The sequence below is a fragment of the Mytilus edulis genome, chromosome 6 (genome assembly GCF_963676685.1).
Source record: "Mytilus edulis chromosome 6, xbMytEdul2.2, whole genome shotgun sequence".
Taxonomy (NCBI): Eukaryota; Metazoa; Mollusca; class Bivalvia; order Mytilida; family Mytilidae; genus Mytilus; species Mytilus edulis.
In genome coordinates this window covers 68,827,837-68,845,782 of record NC_092349.1, presented here as the reverse complement: position 1 = coordinate 68,845,782, position 17,946 = coordinate 68,827,837, and the positions used below count along the sequence as shown (strand labels likewise).

At 30.7% G+C, this 17,946-nt stretch overlaps 1 protein-coding gene across 3 annotated transcripts in view; it reads right to left on the bottom strand.

Annotated features, from left to right (window-relative positions):
- Window positions 1-630: 630 nt before the first annotated feature.
- The window catches only part of LOC139528252 (uncharacterized), a 45,016-nt gene continuing 27,700 nt past the window's right edge, over window positions 631-17,946 (bottom strand). Inside the window, exons 5-13 of one of the 3 annotated variants that reach the window (XM_071324138.1) lie at window positions 16,868-16,999; window positions 16,088-16,267; window positions 14,468-14,538; window positions 13,912-14,010; window positions 9,524-9,597; window positions 8,714-8,868; window positions 7,104-7,196; window positions 6,510-6,572; window positions 631-4,497 (exon numbers count right to left, since the gene is read on the bottom strand). In XM_071324138.1, coding sequence (XP_071180239.1) covers window positions 4,396-4,497; window positions 6,510-6,572; window positions 7,104-7,196; window positions 8,714-8,868; window positions 9,524-9,597; window positions 13,912-14,010; window positions 14,468-14,538; window positions 16,088-16,267; window positions 16,868-16,999 — 969 coding nt within the window. In that variant the 3' untranslated portion in view covers window positions 631-4,395. Of the gene's footprint in view, window positions 4,498-5,644; window positions 5,777-6,509; window positions 6,573-7,103; window positions 7,197-8,713; window positions 8,869-9,523; window positions 9,598-13,911; window positions 14,011-14,467; window positions 14,539-16,087; window positions 16,268-16,867; window positions 17,000-17,946 lie in introns of those variants that run through there. The other 2 variants (XM_071324139.1, XM_071324140.1) reach the window with 2 other exon arrangements.

The following is a 17,946-nucleotide window of genomic DNA, read 5'->3' as shown; positions in this document are numbered from 1 at the left end:
ATTGTGTCTGTTCAGTTAAAAGATGCGTTTTGTATTTCAATTTTGCCATGTCATTATGGACTTTCCGAATTGATTTTCCTCTAAGTTCAGTATTTTTGTGAAATTGCAATTTGGTCAAAATGTTCATTTCATAAGAATTTCACAAGACTTGTAGATAGATGTTTTTGTGTTCTGTTAAATTGTTCCTTTTAAAATTGTTACACAATGATGACTGCTGTACCGATATTTTGACTATTTTATTTATAACGTCTGTTTAGTTCACGCATCACTGTAAATATAACGGAATTTGATGAGACTGTCAACAAAGTGAGAGGTTTAGCGCTATAAAACCAGGTTTAATCCACCATTTTCTACATTTGAAAATGCATGTACCAAGTCAGGAATATGACAGTTCTTGACCATTCCTTTTTGATGTGTTTTGTCATTTGAATTTGCCATGCTATTAGGGACTTCCCAATTTGATTTTCCTCTGAGTTTACTTTTTAACAATGAAATAGAGACTCCCATTGTCCTCTGATGGTCACTGTTATCAGAATGACAGGATCCTTAAAAGAAGTCATACCAAATTTCAGATTACCTAGCCTTTACAAAATAGGCACCAATGGAAAATGAAGTTAAAATTAATCAATGAAAAATTAAGCCTTTTATTCCAATGTAACATAAAATATCTCAAAGAAAACACTATCACTTCAGTAAACAAACAAGCACCTAAAATATAATATAAATGTAATGCATGTTAAATAAATTATACTGTAGACGTCATTTCCAGGCATTTATACTTCTAAAGCCCTATACATCTTAAACAATACAATGGTTTACGTCTTTCTTTAAACTGGCATGTAACGATGTTCGATCTTGAGAACTAAAATGTCAATTTATTCAGGTTATACAATAAAAGTATTGATGATAGTGGTTTAAATCATCCTTTTTCATGTCAATCATATTATAACTCATACAATGGTGCATAAGTACTGTTTATTTACATCAAACTTCAATTTAGTGCATCAAATAAGGTCATCATTCAGCCTAATATCTAACTATAAGGTATTGGTTTTGGTTTTCGTTAAAAGCTGCATAGTTACCTAAATCTGTTCCATTTGGTGGAGAGGTGTCTAATTGGCAATCACATCACACCTCCTTATTCCTTATTTTTATATTCAGAATTAAGTTTTCATAAAAAGATCCGTTTTGCCACACAAGACCAACAACGTTTCTCAAAATTTATATTAAATACATTAACATGATATAAAACATCAAAGCACACCTGGTTGTATAACAGTGATAAAATCAAAATTATTATAACATTTCTATCAATTTTTATGAATTGCATTTGGCAGCTTCCACATGAATTGCAGATATGAGATGGTTTTGGTTACGTTTTGATTTACAAGAATTTTATAGGTCAAGTAATATCTCTTTATTTCATTCTGACTAATAGCTTGACTAGCAGGTCGAATTCAATTCTGACCAGTTATTGCATAAAGTTTTTCACTATAAACCACAATATACAAGGCTTAAACATTGTGACTGAAAGTCTTCTTTTTCTCTGTGTTTACACCATTAAAAACTGTCACATATAACTTGAGATACATTTTTAATTCATTCCACATTCAAAAAGAAACTATGAAAACTAAACATTAATATTTCCTTACAAAACCCATGGTTCCATGCCTGCATGGATTGTTAAATTCCAATGAGTCTGCACGATAAATCACAAACACCAGAGATATCAATTAGCTCATGAGATCTGGATGTTGTTATGAAGCCATCATGTCCTACTACTGTTAATTGTTTCTTAAAAATGCCTATGCTTCCCACTAGACAAAAAACAAAATATTACTATCAGTAATTAATTGATTAATTTTGCTGTCAGGCCAAAAGTATATGTGTGGTTCCATTTACATCCTTAAAAATAAATATGGTAGGTAGATCAGCAATTTCTTTTTTTGTTGTTGTTGCTGATTACACAGTTGTGTTACATTTCTAGTTAGTTTTGTTGTATTCTGTTAAGAATTTGTTGTATTCTGTTAAGAATTTGTTGTATTCTGTTAAGAATTTGTTGTATTCTGTTAAAAATTTCTTGTATTCTGTTAAGAATTTGTTGCATTTTAGCCATAGTGGATACTTCTTTACTGAAAATTGAGATGACAGAAGTCTATGAATTCAATTATTGAAATTCACAATCCACAAAATGGGATCATTCAAAAATAATTTTTCAGATACGTAAAAAAATGATTCTAGAGTCCAAAGTTTTAATCAAGGGTCAGTGGTAAGTCATACCACCTTTAATCTTTCATTTTGCCTAAGGATTCCTCACATTCTCCTGGTATCATTATATTAACAATAGAGGTAAAGGATAAGTTACAAATCTCATAAACTGATTGGTATCTCTGTAATCAACACAAGGTTAATATATTTTCTATAATTAAACAATTTTCTCTTCCAAGGTGATAATATATAATTTTCTTCTCAAATTATGAATTCAATATCTACTTCCCAGAAAATAAAAATCTAATGTGGAATTATACAATCATGAAACAAGTTTAAATGATTCCTAACAACTAATAAAACATTCAAAGATTAACTAAAATTTCTACTTGAATTATACCAATTCCACTGAGGAATTAATCCAATTATACTTAGGAAAAGAACAGTTTTGAGAGCTCAAATGATATAAATAAGTTATTTTAGCCTGTTCCTTCTTTTGATAGTTAATTCACTACTACATGAAAAGTGCTTGTTTAAAGAAAAAAAAAGAAAGTACAATACATCAAACATATTCAACTATCATGTAAAAACAAATACATGTGTTCACTCCATTCCAGTATATTTGAATACCCTTTTACCAAAATTACTACATTGTTGTACTATCTTCTTCATGAAAAGTTTCAGTTGAACAGGTTTCACCATATTGACATTACAATCTAAACAAGTCTTGTAATTTTTCCTCAACAACACTCTTAGCCAATCAGACTACTTTAACAATTTTTTATGATAAAAATAACTTAGATATCATATAAACATAACGTTTTACATTTTCATCAAGGTCCTAAATATAACCAGGCTACAAGAAATATTGAAAGTTCAGAAAACTATAATATTAATAAAAAATTTTAATAGCTTATAAAATTTTGCCATCAAACAAACACATTCTATAAAATGGTCAGAATTTTCTTTTTATGTCATGACTTTGCTAATCAGTATTGAAATGTCCAACAAATGATATAACAAAAATGTGTACTTGGTTGTCAAGTAATATATATTCAATCTTAAAAAATGCTCGACTTAAAAAAGACCACTTCCCTATCACTTTCAGATCATGTTCAGTATAATTAATAAAATTAATAATTTCCTGTAAAGAAAGCAATGGCATCTTAAGAAGTCCTGCTGTTTGCTTTAGAAGGGTCTAAAGTTTTAAATTCAATAAGTAACTACCTACTAACAATATGTAAACCAGAATAAACATTTTTGTAAATGTATGGGTAAAAAGTTCCCCTTTTTAATAACTTGCACACACTCAATTCATTTGTCAAGTTTCTAGATTAGTGAATCAGATTAACATCAAGGCTAAACATTTGTTGTTGATACCCTAAACAAAAACAAAAATCAAATCAAAACAAATTTAATATCCTGCAATTATAACCTGATTACAAAGTACATAACAGTGTAAATTTGTAAGTTATCACAGTTCATTGTGCATCAATTTTTGTTTGAGAGTTACCCTGAAATGTAATATACCCTCTGTGCATGCATAAATACATTTTCATTCAAATATGATTTTATAGTCAAATAATATGGTTTTATATATTTATTTTAACATGTCATTTGTCTGTCAAAGACGTTTTATTTTCACTGCATTCAAATTCGATATACTGTGGATTCATTATATGTTGGGTACCAATTTACACAGGTATATCAATACCATGAATTTAAATGTTTAACAAAATATAAATATTCTATAGCTTTACATGTAAAATTTGGCAAAACCATTAAATCATATAGCCACAAAAATTGATTCCACTTAAAATAAACGAATCCACTGCATTAAAACACAAATGTTCTGTTTAATTTAAAATTTGAGAATATTTTATTATTTATATGTAAGCTTTCAAAATGGTTTTGAATGAAAAAACAGTTTAGCAATTACATATTCATAATAATCACTTGTCATTTGAATGCGGAATACTTTGAAACATTTTGTGATGAGTTATATAACAATTGTAAATGCAAAGTTGATAAAAATATCAGGTGTTTAATACTAGCTTTGTGTAGGTAGGGACTTTGATACACTGAAAAAAACTATTATCTAAATAACGATTGTGTTGCAAATTGACATGGATTTCTTCAGCACCATACAAAGGTAGATAACTCTTCAAGTTCTACAGGGAGATAATTCTAAAAGTTTCCTCCTTGTGAATATTGGTGTTCAGTTTTAATTCCTCCCCAATTTAAAATCTGCTTGTCTGGATTTTCATCCCAGTCCTGCTCTAGTTTCAACTGAAAATATAATAAATCAAACTATGAGTTGATATATCATTTTTTAATACATTATACATGTATATAACACCTACCTTTAAAAGTCTATAAAGGTTTATTATGAGTCACACAATTGAGTTGTTACATGGATTATTAGTAGGTTTTTCAAGATTTACATACATTGTCTAAGGGTCCTTATTTGGTATTACTGTGGATTCATTATTATACCAATTTTTATGGATTTTGTGAGTAAAGATGATCAACGAATTCAAATGTTCAAAAAAATAACATATTTTCGTTAGGCTTTGTATACAGAGAGATTGGCAAAACCACGAAGTCAAATATCCACAAATATGCACGTTTTTAGCAAATGAATCCAAAATAATTTGAACTCTGTGGGACAGTTGTATCATTGGCAATCATACCATATCTTCTTATTTTTTTATTGGAAGTTTTCTCAATTTGACAACCTTTTGATGACATCTTTTTTTTATTTATTTAGTTTTTCTTTTCATTAAAGATGATTCATGAATGAAAAAAACAATTAATAAAAAATCCACATACAAGATGTAAATTCAGATTCTAAATCAAAAATCCACATACAAGATGTAAATTCAGATTCTAAAATATTTTGTTCAAACAGTTCATTATAACATGTCATGAATCAAACGACATAGTAAGATAAGTATATATAGTGGGTAAGTTCTGATTATATATTTCATAATAAAAGATAAAAGAATATAAAAATCAACACCAATATAAGAAAAGATAATTTCATAAGAAAAACAAATCACCATATTTCAACAGAATACACCATATGAAATATTAATTAACAAATGTGACCCCCCTTTAATTTTTTTATTTTGTGATGGTTTTGTTGGTTAAAAAAAAAGCCTTTTAGCAAATGTAGCAGCCAAAAAATAAAACCACACAGAACAAGATTTTTATTTTATTTTCTAAGCATAATCTAAGTTTTCAGGGGTATTTCATGTAAAAAAGAGTTGACAAAGCAGTTTATATTTTCAACATAATAAATAAAAGAGAAGTTATCTTTAATACAAATTATTAATTAAAAACAGTCAACTTATAAGTCTCCTTTTCCATTACAAAAAAATTATTGGACTCTAACGTGAAAACTGATAACAAACACATTCACTTAAATGATACCAAAGTCACATAAACATTGACAAGGGAGGTAATAACAGATCCTATAAAGCTTTGGTATTTTCTAGCTGTTGAAACTATTTCTATAATGATGGTGTATTTCATTGTAACTTACTCGGCTAAACTTTCTCTCAATCTGTGGATTATAGAAATTAAGTTCATACCACATCAAGAGCAAAGCAACATAACAAACAGGAAAACAGAATATATTCTATAATGACTACAAATTATTCAGACCTGCCAACATTCATGATTTATGGGTGATTTCTCATATAAGAGGTATTGACTAGATTTTTTTAAATAAAGCATCATATAAATAGAAAAAACTGTGGATTCATTAATGTTCAATGTCCGTTGGTTTCGTTGGTAAAGGTGAATCTTGAATTTCAATGTTCAACTATGTATTTTTTTTACACAAATTAAGGTAACCTGAAAACCATAGTATTTCCTTAATCCATGAACATGTGTACCCAAGAAAATAAATGGATTCACAATTCCTAGAAACAGCATTTAAAGCAGTTCAAATGAGATTTAAGTAAATATTGACTCATTCAAAACCATAGGTGGTAAGAATAAACTTATGGAATGTATAAAAGATGAATTAACTTCTCTTGTGCTAAGAATAACCATGCATGGAGATTTTATGTTGACAGGTATGATAATATTTCAACTAAGAAATGAAAAGGTTAACACAAAAGGTCAAAAGGCAAAGTAGTTAGTTAAGAAAATTACAATTTGGAGAGTACAATATTTTCTTCAGTTACAAATACATACATGTTCTTATTTATTATCAATTACTAAATATGTACTAATGACACTATTTAACCGGGATTCCAAAATATGAAAATGATAAAAACAAATCTAACTACATTTGCACTAAATGAAAGTGGACAAAGTTCCAAATCAGTTTCCCTATATCTGTATTCTTTTAACTGAAGAAAAGACAACCAAATATTTTTGAAAGCGATATAAAAAGAAATTGCAATGAGGAATGTACTTTTAAGCTTCTAATTACAAAATAAAAGCATACAATTTTTAAAGCTAAATAATTTTACTTTCTGAATGGTTTATCATTGTTTTTTGTTTTCAAATTTCAAAAATTATGCTTTTCATTAACAGTTATATCAATCTGTTTCAATATAAATGTGTGACATTTCAGTCTTTTTATAACAGTATATTGGTAGTTCCCAGATATTTAAAGCTTGTAAGCTTAAAATTGAATTCTGAAAAAAACTGTTAATTTGATAACAAGATGGTAAATTTTCACATGCATAGGGAAAATTCAAAAGGTATATTTTGTTTTCCTAAAGGATACATTTTTTGTCCCCAAGGATAATATTTTTCACTCCAAAAGGATAAATTTTTTGTCCCCAAGGATAATATTTTTCACTCCAAAAGGGGAAATTTTCGTGAGATTTTTTAAATCAATTGAAAACATTGAACAATCTCTTGAACAATTATACCTTTCTCTGTTTATGTTTTTCTGTTTCTTTTTTCTCCCATTGTTTCTGTTCATTTTGTTTATCCTTTGTAGCAGTTGATCCACAACCCCACACCTACAAAAAATGTAAAGGTACATGTAATAAAATTGAGAATGGAAATTGTGAATGTGTCATAACATATATGAGAAGAACATAACCTGTGTCATGCCAACAACTGGTTTTCTGTCCCAGGTTAGGGGGAGGGTTTTTATCCCACTAACATCTCTAACCCTGCCACATGATGTATGTATATGCCTGTCCCAATTCAGGAGCCTGTAATTCAGAGGTTGTCGTTTGTTTATGTGTTACATATTTGTTTTTCGTTCATTTTTTTATATAAATAAGGCCGTTAGTTTTCTTGTTTGAATTGTTTTACATTGTCTTATCAGGGCCTTTTATAGCTGACTATGCAGTATGGGCTTTGCTCATTGTTGAAGGCCATATGGTGACCTATAGTTGTTAATGTCTGTGTCATTTTGGTCTCTTGTGGACAGTTGTCTCATTGGCAATCATACCACATCGTTTAGTTCTGAGTAAAGACCCTATAAGTGAATCAATATTAAAGCCGAAATATGCAATCTTTAATAACCTGACAACAGTATGTCCATTTTCAAATTACCTGCTATAAATAATTACTGATTTAAGAACATTTGTATTCTTTCAACTGAATTTTACGCAACTGTCATACAAAACCAGGTTTAATACACCATTTTCTACATAAGAAAAGCCTGTTCCAAGTCAGGAATATGACAGTTGTTTTCCATTTACTTGATGTGTTTTATCATTTGATTTTGTCATTTGATAATGGATTTTCCGTTTTGAATATTCTTTTGAGTTCCATATTTTTGTGATTTTATTTTTTTTGTAAATGGAAACCCAATCTAAGCATGCTCTTTCTATAAGGTTTGTATACATCTACTACTACCATATAGTGACCATCTGCAACACACTAAAGATTATGTCACACAAGAGGATATACAAATTAAACATGCATTCTGTGAGAATTGCATGGCAATACATAGTCCCCTACTGATTACTTATTCATTGTATTGGAAAAAAAAAGCGACCTTGATATCTAACTTGTCAGGGTGTAAACTATATAACAATCATCAAGTCAATATCTTTAAGCATCACCAAAAAAAGTGTTGAAAACTGATTTTTTAAGTGAATTTTGTAAGTCCAAGGACCATAACTCTGCATAAAATCTTCAGACAAGAACAAAATTCAAACTTGATCTGTAACTTGCCATAATAAAACAATACATCAAATATCAAATCAATGGGTACCAATATAATTGTAGCTTCAGAATCTGGGTAATGAAAGTGTTAGTGCGGATTCATCACAATACATTGGAAAACAATATGCCTGTATTTCGTGTGTTTTCATGGCTGTTCCAGAAAATACTATGTCCCCCCAATGGAAGACATTTTGTTTTTTTAATTTTATATGGGAGCTTGTGTTTGAAATACCTAAATGCTAAGGGAGTGTTGATCTAATTTATTTTTATTTCTGTGGGTGGTGGGGGGTTAAATAAAAGTACAGTCTCTGGGAGGGACATAATATTTTCTGGAAAAGCCCTAAAGAATTCTTACCTCCAATTTATTTATAGCACAATTAACTCCATAATGCTCCACTTTGTCAAAATCTGATGGGATAACTATAATCAAAGATTTAGGATCTTTTCCTATATGGATACCTTGTCTTATATCTCTTGAATATTCATTCCATAATACCATAGGTCCACCGGCTGAAACAAAAACAAAACACATCTATGTACATTTTACTCTCAAGACTAAACATGATTTTAATCAACAAGTTAGGCAGTCAAATGGTGATTTTCTGTATGTATTGTCAAGCTGGGATTGTGTTTAAGATTTTATAATCTTGCACATTTGTTGATGTTTTGTATAAAACTTTTCAGAATTGCTTTCAAGTACAAGCCAATTCAAACAAATAAGATTTATTTAGATTGATGAGTTACTTCCCTTGTCACAATGTTATTTTTAAATATATATATATATAACATAACTACACAACCTTAAAAAAAAATATATATATGTAACATAACTACACAACCTTAAAAAAATATATATATTTAAATTGAATTAATTGCTGCATAACACAGATTAAGATTGCACTTTGAAAATGGAGAACATAATTATCTGCAGGCTAGGAATGAAAACCTCTACACAGATACTTTCTTATAAAAATCTTTTTTGAAGTATGACAGTCTGTATTGCATTAACAAAAGTGTATAAAAATACTATACAGTTATGAATAAAATTATCCTGACTGCAGCCAAAATAAAACTGGGACAAAGAAAGTCATTTCAAATTAAATGGCCTGGAGATCACCTACTATGGTAATCAACTTATATCTAAACTAAACTTATATCTACTAACCTTGTACTACTCTAAATACTGGTGTAATCTGTAATAACATAGTGTCCTCTCCTCCAAATCTGTGAGTACCTTCCCTGTAAAGATATTAATTATATTTTTATTTTCTGGATTTTAATGGATAATTTCAAATAAATTGTACATTATTTCAAGCCTGCATTTTGGTTTGAACAATCATATAATTGGTAAAGACCTCATGATGAAAGTCAATAATATCTTACTTTTTCAATATGAATAGAGGAGAGGCAAGCTCATCATCAATGAGACAAAAAAAATATAAAAGAGAGAAAAATAAATCAAAATGCGTGCAAGGGCTGTATAGCCAGTCAAGGTCGTTAAAAACTTCCATATATATGTAACACTCCCAAACGTGTCCTGCCCCCCAAACGTGTCCGATTCCCCAAACGTGTCTATTCTCCCTAAAAATGTCCGTAATATCCAATATTCCCCAAACGTGTCTGATTTTATAACCCCCAAACGTGTCCGATAATTGTTATTCGCAAAAACGTATCCACTATTTAACGCCAGGACGTCTCACGTCTTTTAGCGCTAATACATGAATAAAATCAATAACGTTTACCGCAATTCTATAATGGGGGACACAGTTGATGAAATGGTCATTTATCAGTATTAGTTGGTTCAATGCCGGTTGTTATTGCAAATTTAATCTGTAACATATAAATCGACTTTTGACTGAAATTGCTTATAGTCCAGTTGCAAGTATTATGCTCGTTTAGAGCGCACAAACATGTACAAACAATTCTAGTTCAGTTGGATTAAGCGTTTACCATAGGATAACACCAAATTAAATTCAAATATAATATATTCAGGTTAAAATATGCCTATACATATTGTTTAAAGATGCCAGTCTTATTTACAAAGCTTGTATTAACAATTACACAAACAAAGCAAGCAAGCCAAACAAAGTTTTATTTTGCAAGCATTAGGAAATCAGCTGTAATCCGCGAATACTGCACGGTAGGATTTTAAAAGATTTGACTTCCTTTTTTTTTCAACAGTTCAGATATTTTAAAAGATGTTCAAATCATAAACTGGTTATCAGGTATTTTAATAAATTTTAGATTTCCAGCATCACTACTAAAGTGAAGACATACAAACAAGAGTCATAAGTCCAGTGCCAAATATTTCATGCATTATTTGAACGATATCATATTAACAATAAATACTATACATAAGTTTTATTATCAAACCGGGGATTTAGGATTGGGCCTAAATTTGTTTACGATTATTCGGGATAAACCTTAGTTAAACTTAAAAATCTAAAGAGCCAGTAAAGACCGATTTTTTTTTAAAACTTCACTAAGAAACTATTTGATTCTCTCAAAAAAATGGAAAAAAGCTCTAAAAATTATAAACTGGTAGTAAGGGTTTTTATTATGAACTTTTAGTTTCGAGCATCTCTTAAATACACGTAAACAAGAGACATTACGTCCAGTGGCAAAAATTTCATGCATGGACAGGACGACAACATACTTTGGATAAGTTATATAATGTGATGCAGAAGAATATTTGCCGGAACTCTTGGATTGTACCTTAATTATTCCGGGAATTGGGGATTAGGCCTAAATGAATTGTGTACAGTTATAAGAATTTACACTTTACGGTTTTTAGGTATCTACACTAATCGTAACTCGGAATTAAATTATATTTTTTTTGGAGTGGAAAAGGACAGTTTTATTTTTACGGAATATCAGTGTAACAATCTTTTAGTTCCCTTTATATTATAGGACAAGTTTGGGGGATTGGGCACGTTTGACGGATTGGGCACGTTTGGGTGTTTATTAAAAAATGGACACGTTTAGGCGTTTAAATAATACAAATGACAGGCTTTGACGCCCTTTTTACAACTAGACATGTTTTGCAGTTCAGTGACGTCAATGTGGACACGTTTGGGAGTATCGGACACGTTTGGGGGGAAGGACACGTTTCTGAGTGTTACATATATATATATAAAATGCTGTTAGGTTCACTTTCAACATTTCTCGTGTTTCTTAATCAGTTTGACCTGGTTATGTCTATCTAATGACATATTTTCAAATAATATTAATGTTGTTCTACTGTTAAGGTCATAAGAAACCTCAAATTAAAAAAAATAATGCATATGTTCTTTTATATTTCAATGGATAGTTTTCATTATAAAACTTATGTACATATACTTTTTTTGAAGAAAATTCTTTAATTTATTCATAATTAGAAGAAGTTTACTTTATTTTCCGTATGCAAAGTGACCTCAGTGTGATCCATCTCGTAAAAATCCAGTGATTGAATACGCATGGATGTCCTTAAAATAAACTATTATCTGAATTTACATGTTAAACACATGCTCAATTTCCATGCTTTTTTGTTGATTTTTTGTCGATTGGTGACAAACAGGTGACAATCGTTAAACTTCGGCTTCAAAACACAAACTTAAATTACCTGCCATATTTTCACAACAACACTGACTGATTGAAAAAAAAATTGACAATTATACGAAATTTACACGAAAAAAAATGATAAATTCGTGCACAGAAGACTAAGTTTATGATGTTTGTATGCATTAGTTCAAGAATTGTAAGAACATTATTTTTCACCAGTCACTCTTTTCTTATGACTTTAAATTGATAATGCATAATACTGTATTTTTGTGCTTATTTGTTTGTTTTATTTATAAATGGCTTTCATTTTTTTCATTCATCTTTTTATTCATAACAAATTTTGAAAAAAATAAATAGGGAATGTGTCCATGGGACACAGATAATGCACCTGCATGCATAAATATAAAGACATAAAGGGACATAACTGAAGAACTGTAAAAACAATTCTTCCAAAATTTGTACTTTATCTGAGGTTTGTGGTAATAACATACATGTGATTCTTCCGGCGGGAGTCAAAATCTCCCGCTTTTCAGACCCTCTTCCGTCCCTCCCGTTAAAATTTGAAATCTTCCGCTTTTTGAAAATGTCAACCTCGTAAAATTTTCAATACATATTTTTTGTTTACAAAATCGATAGGGACAGAGAAAAATTCAGAGAAACTTGAAATTGATATGGGAAAAGTCCGAGAAAAACGAAAGTTTCCTGTTGTGTCAAAGGTAAAATGAGGTCGTAAAAAAGTTAAAATCAGCCTGAGGTGTTTAGGATTAAACTGGATATACAACAATAAATCAAAGATGATAGGCAATTACCTGGTGATCAACTAGCTAGTTTAAGACACAAGCCTGGTTGATTAAAAGTGAAATACTGACAAAGGATTAAATTGACTTATTGTACAAGTTGTATAAACAATAATTTATTTGATGGTGTTGAAAACATGGAACATTTACTGAACCTCAACAAAAAAGAAATAAACTCAAATATGATATTTATGGCTCGTTTTCTAGCCAAGCCAATGGAATACCTATATAAGTATAGTTGTCTTGGACTGTTCTAAAATTTTAGAATTTGACAAAATGCAACCCGTATTTTATCACCAAATACCCCAGCAGCAAATAAAAGAAGACCAAGTATCTAGCCAAATTCAAATCTGCCTGGAGATCTGATTTCAAATGGTGCAGATCAAGTACCAAGGGTCAAGACCATGCTTACTACACTTCATGCAAAGCTGACTATGGTTGCCCTAATTACTGGACCAAACCTATGGAGACAGCTACCAACAGGCATGTTACAAGCATGTTCAGTTATAGTGGTACCAAAGTTGACAATGTGGCTTAATCAGAGATACTTTTTGCCAACTATGTATGATGGCTGATCACTTTATCTTGAATTATACATAATGAATAAATATTTGAAAACCCCTTATCTTTTATTTTTATCAAGTAAAAAGGGATATGCAGGTGTTTAAAGGTATGGAATTATTGTTCTTTTAACCAAAAAAAGGAAGATATGCAGTTTAAACACACAAAAAAACATTACGTACGTCGATAAAAAGGTCGATAAAAAATCTCCAGTTATGAGACCAAAACTCCAGCTGAAAATTTCCAAATCTCCAGTTGTGGCTTGACAACTCTGTCACATGTATGTAATAAGCATTGTGTATAAGTTTCAAAACAATCAGTTGAGGCTAAGACAAGTTAGAGAACAGAAACAAAAAATTAAGCAATTTTTCCATTTCTAAAGGAGCATAACTCTATTACCGTTAAAGTCATACCACCAAATTGTGCACTTGATCTGTATTTTGAGGTAATGAGCATTATGTGTATAAGTTTCATAACTGATGTTATTCTCTGGGACGTATGGGACGTACGTACAGACAGACAAGGATAAAACTTAATGCCCCTCTCCGTTACGGTTATTGAACTTGTTCATGCACTGTTTTCAAATTAAAAAATTGGATATTACAAAAAAATTCAAATTCTTAAAATATACATATGTTTTTTTTACACTTCTTACCGCCATCCTGCATCCTCTGCTATACAGTATATATTTCTGCCTTCAAATGACAACAGTGTTATTGTGGGACCATGATATGATACAACATGATTTGTAAACCTGTCAAAAGAATATGTTATTAGAAATTTACTTATTTCAAACATCTGAAATCACAAAAAAATATGACACAAATCATTTCAATTTTTTAAAAGAATCTTTTCAGAGATATAATAGACACACTTTGATATAAATAATTATACATGTACCATTTGTCCTTTTTTTCATTATCAGATACCAAAAAATCCTCACAATTGAGTTTATAACTTCCAGGATTAACATGTCTGTCTTTTAAATCAAGGGACACCCAAAGAGTCATTAAAACAGATTTGAACGTAGTTCACAAAAATATCAGTGCAACATGGTAAAAGGTTATGAAGTAATTTATATGACCAGGTAATTTCCCTTTAAGTTTGAGTGTCTTTTGAAAAAAGAGACCTCTTAGCTATATGGTATAACATGTTATACACTATTTGGTCATAAAAATTAAACATAGCTTTATACCAAATTATTGTATTACCTATTAAGTGAGAGTCCATGTTCACTACTGTTATATAATGAGGTCCAGCTTTGACATCTGCTCAATCTAGCCTGAAAAAAAATAATTAATCTCAATCAATGGACCAATATTCATATTAACACTTTGAACTACTAGAAATTCCGATTTTTTGGTCTCCACTTGAAAAATGTACAAAAATATAAGATTGATTTATAATTGCAATTTTAGTATTTTTTCAGGATTTTGAAGATTAAAAACAAGAATGTGTCCAAAGTACACGGATGCCCCACTCACACTATCATTTTCCATGTTCAATGGACCATGAAATTGGATAAAAAATATAATTAGGCATTAAAATTAGAAAGATAATATCATAGGGAACATGTGTACTAAGTTTCAAGTTGATTGGACTTCAACTTCATCAAAAACTACCTTGACCAAAAACTTTAACCTGAAACATGCACTTTCATTTTCTATGTTCAGTGGACCGTGAAATTGGGGTCAAAAGTTTAATTTGGCTTTAAAATTAGAAAGATCATATCATAAGGAACATGTGTACTAAGTTTCAAGTTGATTGGACTTCAACTTCATCAAAAACTACCTTGACCAAAAACTTTAACCTGAAAAACTTTAACCTGAAACATGCACTTTCATTTTCTATGTTCAGTGGACCGTGAAATTGGGGTCAAAAGTTTAATTTGGCTTTAAAATTAGAAAGATCATATCATAAGGAACATGTGTACTAAGTTTCAAGTTGATTGGACTTCAACTTCATCAAAAACTACCTTGACCAAAAACTTTAACCTGAAAAACTTTAACCTGAAACATGCACTTTCATTTTCTATGTTCAGTGGACCGTGAAATTGGGGTCAAAAGTTTAATTTGGCTTTAAAATTAGAAAGATCATATCATAAGGAACATGTGTACTAAGTTTCAAGTTGATTGGACTTCAACTTCATCAAAAACTACCTTGACCAAAAACTTTAACCTGAAAAACTTTAACCTGAAACATGCACTTTCATTTTCTATGTTCAGTGGACCGTGAAATTGGGGTCAAAAGTTTAATTTGGCTTTAAAATTAGAAAGATCATATCATAAGGAACATGTGTACTAAGTTTCAAGTTGATTGGACTTCAACTTCATCAAAAACTACCTTGACCAAAAACTTTAACCTGAAGCGGGACAGACGGACGAACGAACGGACGAACGAACGAACAGACGGACGGACGAACGGACGCACAGACCAGAAAACATAATGCCCCTCTACTATCGTAGGTGGGGCATAAAAATTGCTCAATGTAGCAGGCATTGGTATCACATTTTAAGAATTCAACCTTTGTTTTATGGTCTTCGTTAACCAAAATAAAAAAAAACCTGCATTTGTTTGCACCTGTCCTAAGTCAGGATCATCAAGTTAAATGGTTGTTGTTTGTTGATATTGTTCATAAGTGTTTCTTGTTTCTTCTTTTTTATATAGATTATACCAGCTTGCTGATAGGTGTGAGCCAATGCTCTGTGTTGAAGACAGTACTTTGAACTATCATGGTTTACTTTTTTCAAATTGTGACTTAGATGGAGAGTTGTCTCATTGGCACTCATACCACATCTTCTTATATCTATATAGATATACCCATTACTTACTATTTTCATTAATAAGTTAAATGACGTCAGTAATGGATTTTTAAATTCTGACTGTTCTTCCTTCTGATCTATATGTGTATAACTAGCTGGGATAACTGCTGACAATGCCCACACCATTCCCATACTCATACAATGTTTGTCCTGCTCAAACTTCTCAAGTTCAGGAACGGGAGCAGTTTCCTGTAAGAATAAGAGTAAACTGATTGCGATTTGAAAAAAGAAGGCATTTTGGAGATTTAAAATAACAGTCAGCGAAAAAACAAACATTTTTTTCAAAATTAATATGTTATACCAGTAGCTCTTGAAATGACAAAAATATCAAATTTACATATGTTTTTCATTAAATTTTCAAACTTTCAAGGAGACTTTGTTTATTCTACTTCACAGGAGCAAAAGTCAAATCAATTTTCATTTGAGATTCTGGTATAACAATGTATAACTCTTTTCAAATTAGAAACTATTGGTATTTCTTTATACTTTGATTTTGTATGTCCCCTTTTATTGATTGATGTTGGTGTTATAGCTTTTTGGTGCCATTTTAGGCTATTTCATTCGAGGTGGCCAGTTATTATTGATGGAGGAAGCTGGAGTGCCTGGAGGAAACCAACAACATTGTCCTTCTATTGAAAAACTGACAACCCCAATTGGAGTTGAGTGCACCCACATAAGCTGGGTTCGAACTCAGAACATCAGTGTTGACTGCAGGCTAGTGATTACAGTAGTAACTCCTTAGACCACTCAACCACCAAATCTCCTTTTAGTATCTTACATGTACATTACCTGTTCTGACGGCATTTTAGATCCTGTTAGGATAGTATACACCCAATTATGTACACCACAGTAAATATGAGGTAAGTTGTGATTGGTCCATTTCTTGAAGTCATCATAACATAATTCTTCATGAGGTCCAAACTGAAAAAATCAACATGTATAGATCATAAATACAACTTTTATTAAAACTTTGTAAAAATCTTAAACTGTTAATGACGAAAGCCACTGAAAGCAAATATTGTGAACAACAAGGTGACTTGATATAGCTTTTGAAAGTCGGCAAAGCAAAGTGATGGATGAGAAAGCCACTTCATGCTCCAGTTGCCTGCTAGATAGCGTGAGCCCTGATAAGTTATGCTATTCTATAAGATACTGGTGCCAGGCAGAATGCACTGCCTTCAAAGTCTAGATGAGACTATCTGATCCAAATGCAAATGTTCAGATAAGATGGCTAGGGGTAAATTGAGTGTTTTTGACACCGGTGCCTACCAAATATCATTAACCTATTGGCTCGCCATTTACTGATGTAATCACAAACTTAGTTTTTGACATCCTCAATCAAATTAAGCCTCAAATAATCAGCCTTATCCAAACGGCTGTAAATATAGGAATTTGAGTTATATTTTGTACTGCACATAAATGAAACATTTGTCACTGGACTTATGCAACCAAAATATTAATATATTTTGTAAGTTATGTAAGCAATAAGTGAGCAAGTGATGTCAAGTTCCTATTAAAACAAATACAAATAGTGATAACAAGCATCTTGCAAAATATGCTTTGTCATTTGTTTTTATGGAGCAACAATTTAACTTCAAGGTATGGACAAAATCTGGATTCAGAATTCAGAATATGTTTTTTGTCAACTGCTTTACCAGAGCATTTTTTCAACAGATTGGGGGGTAGAATATTTTTTGTAGGAAAAAAACATACCCCCCCTTAAAGTTTTATGGTCTTTCCCTTTTTGAACTATCAGAAGACTATATGATTTATCATGTATATCTATTATACTTGTAAAGAAAATAACATTATCTGATATTAACTCGATAAAAATTATTCAAATTCTTTTCCTAGATGTCAATATTGTT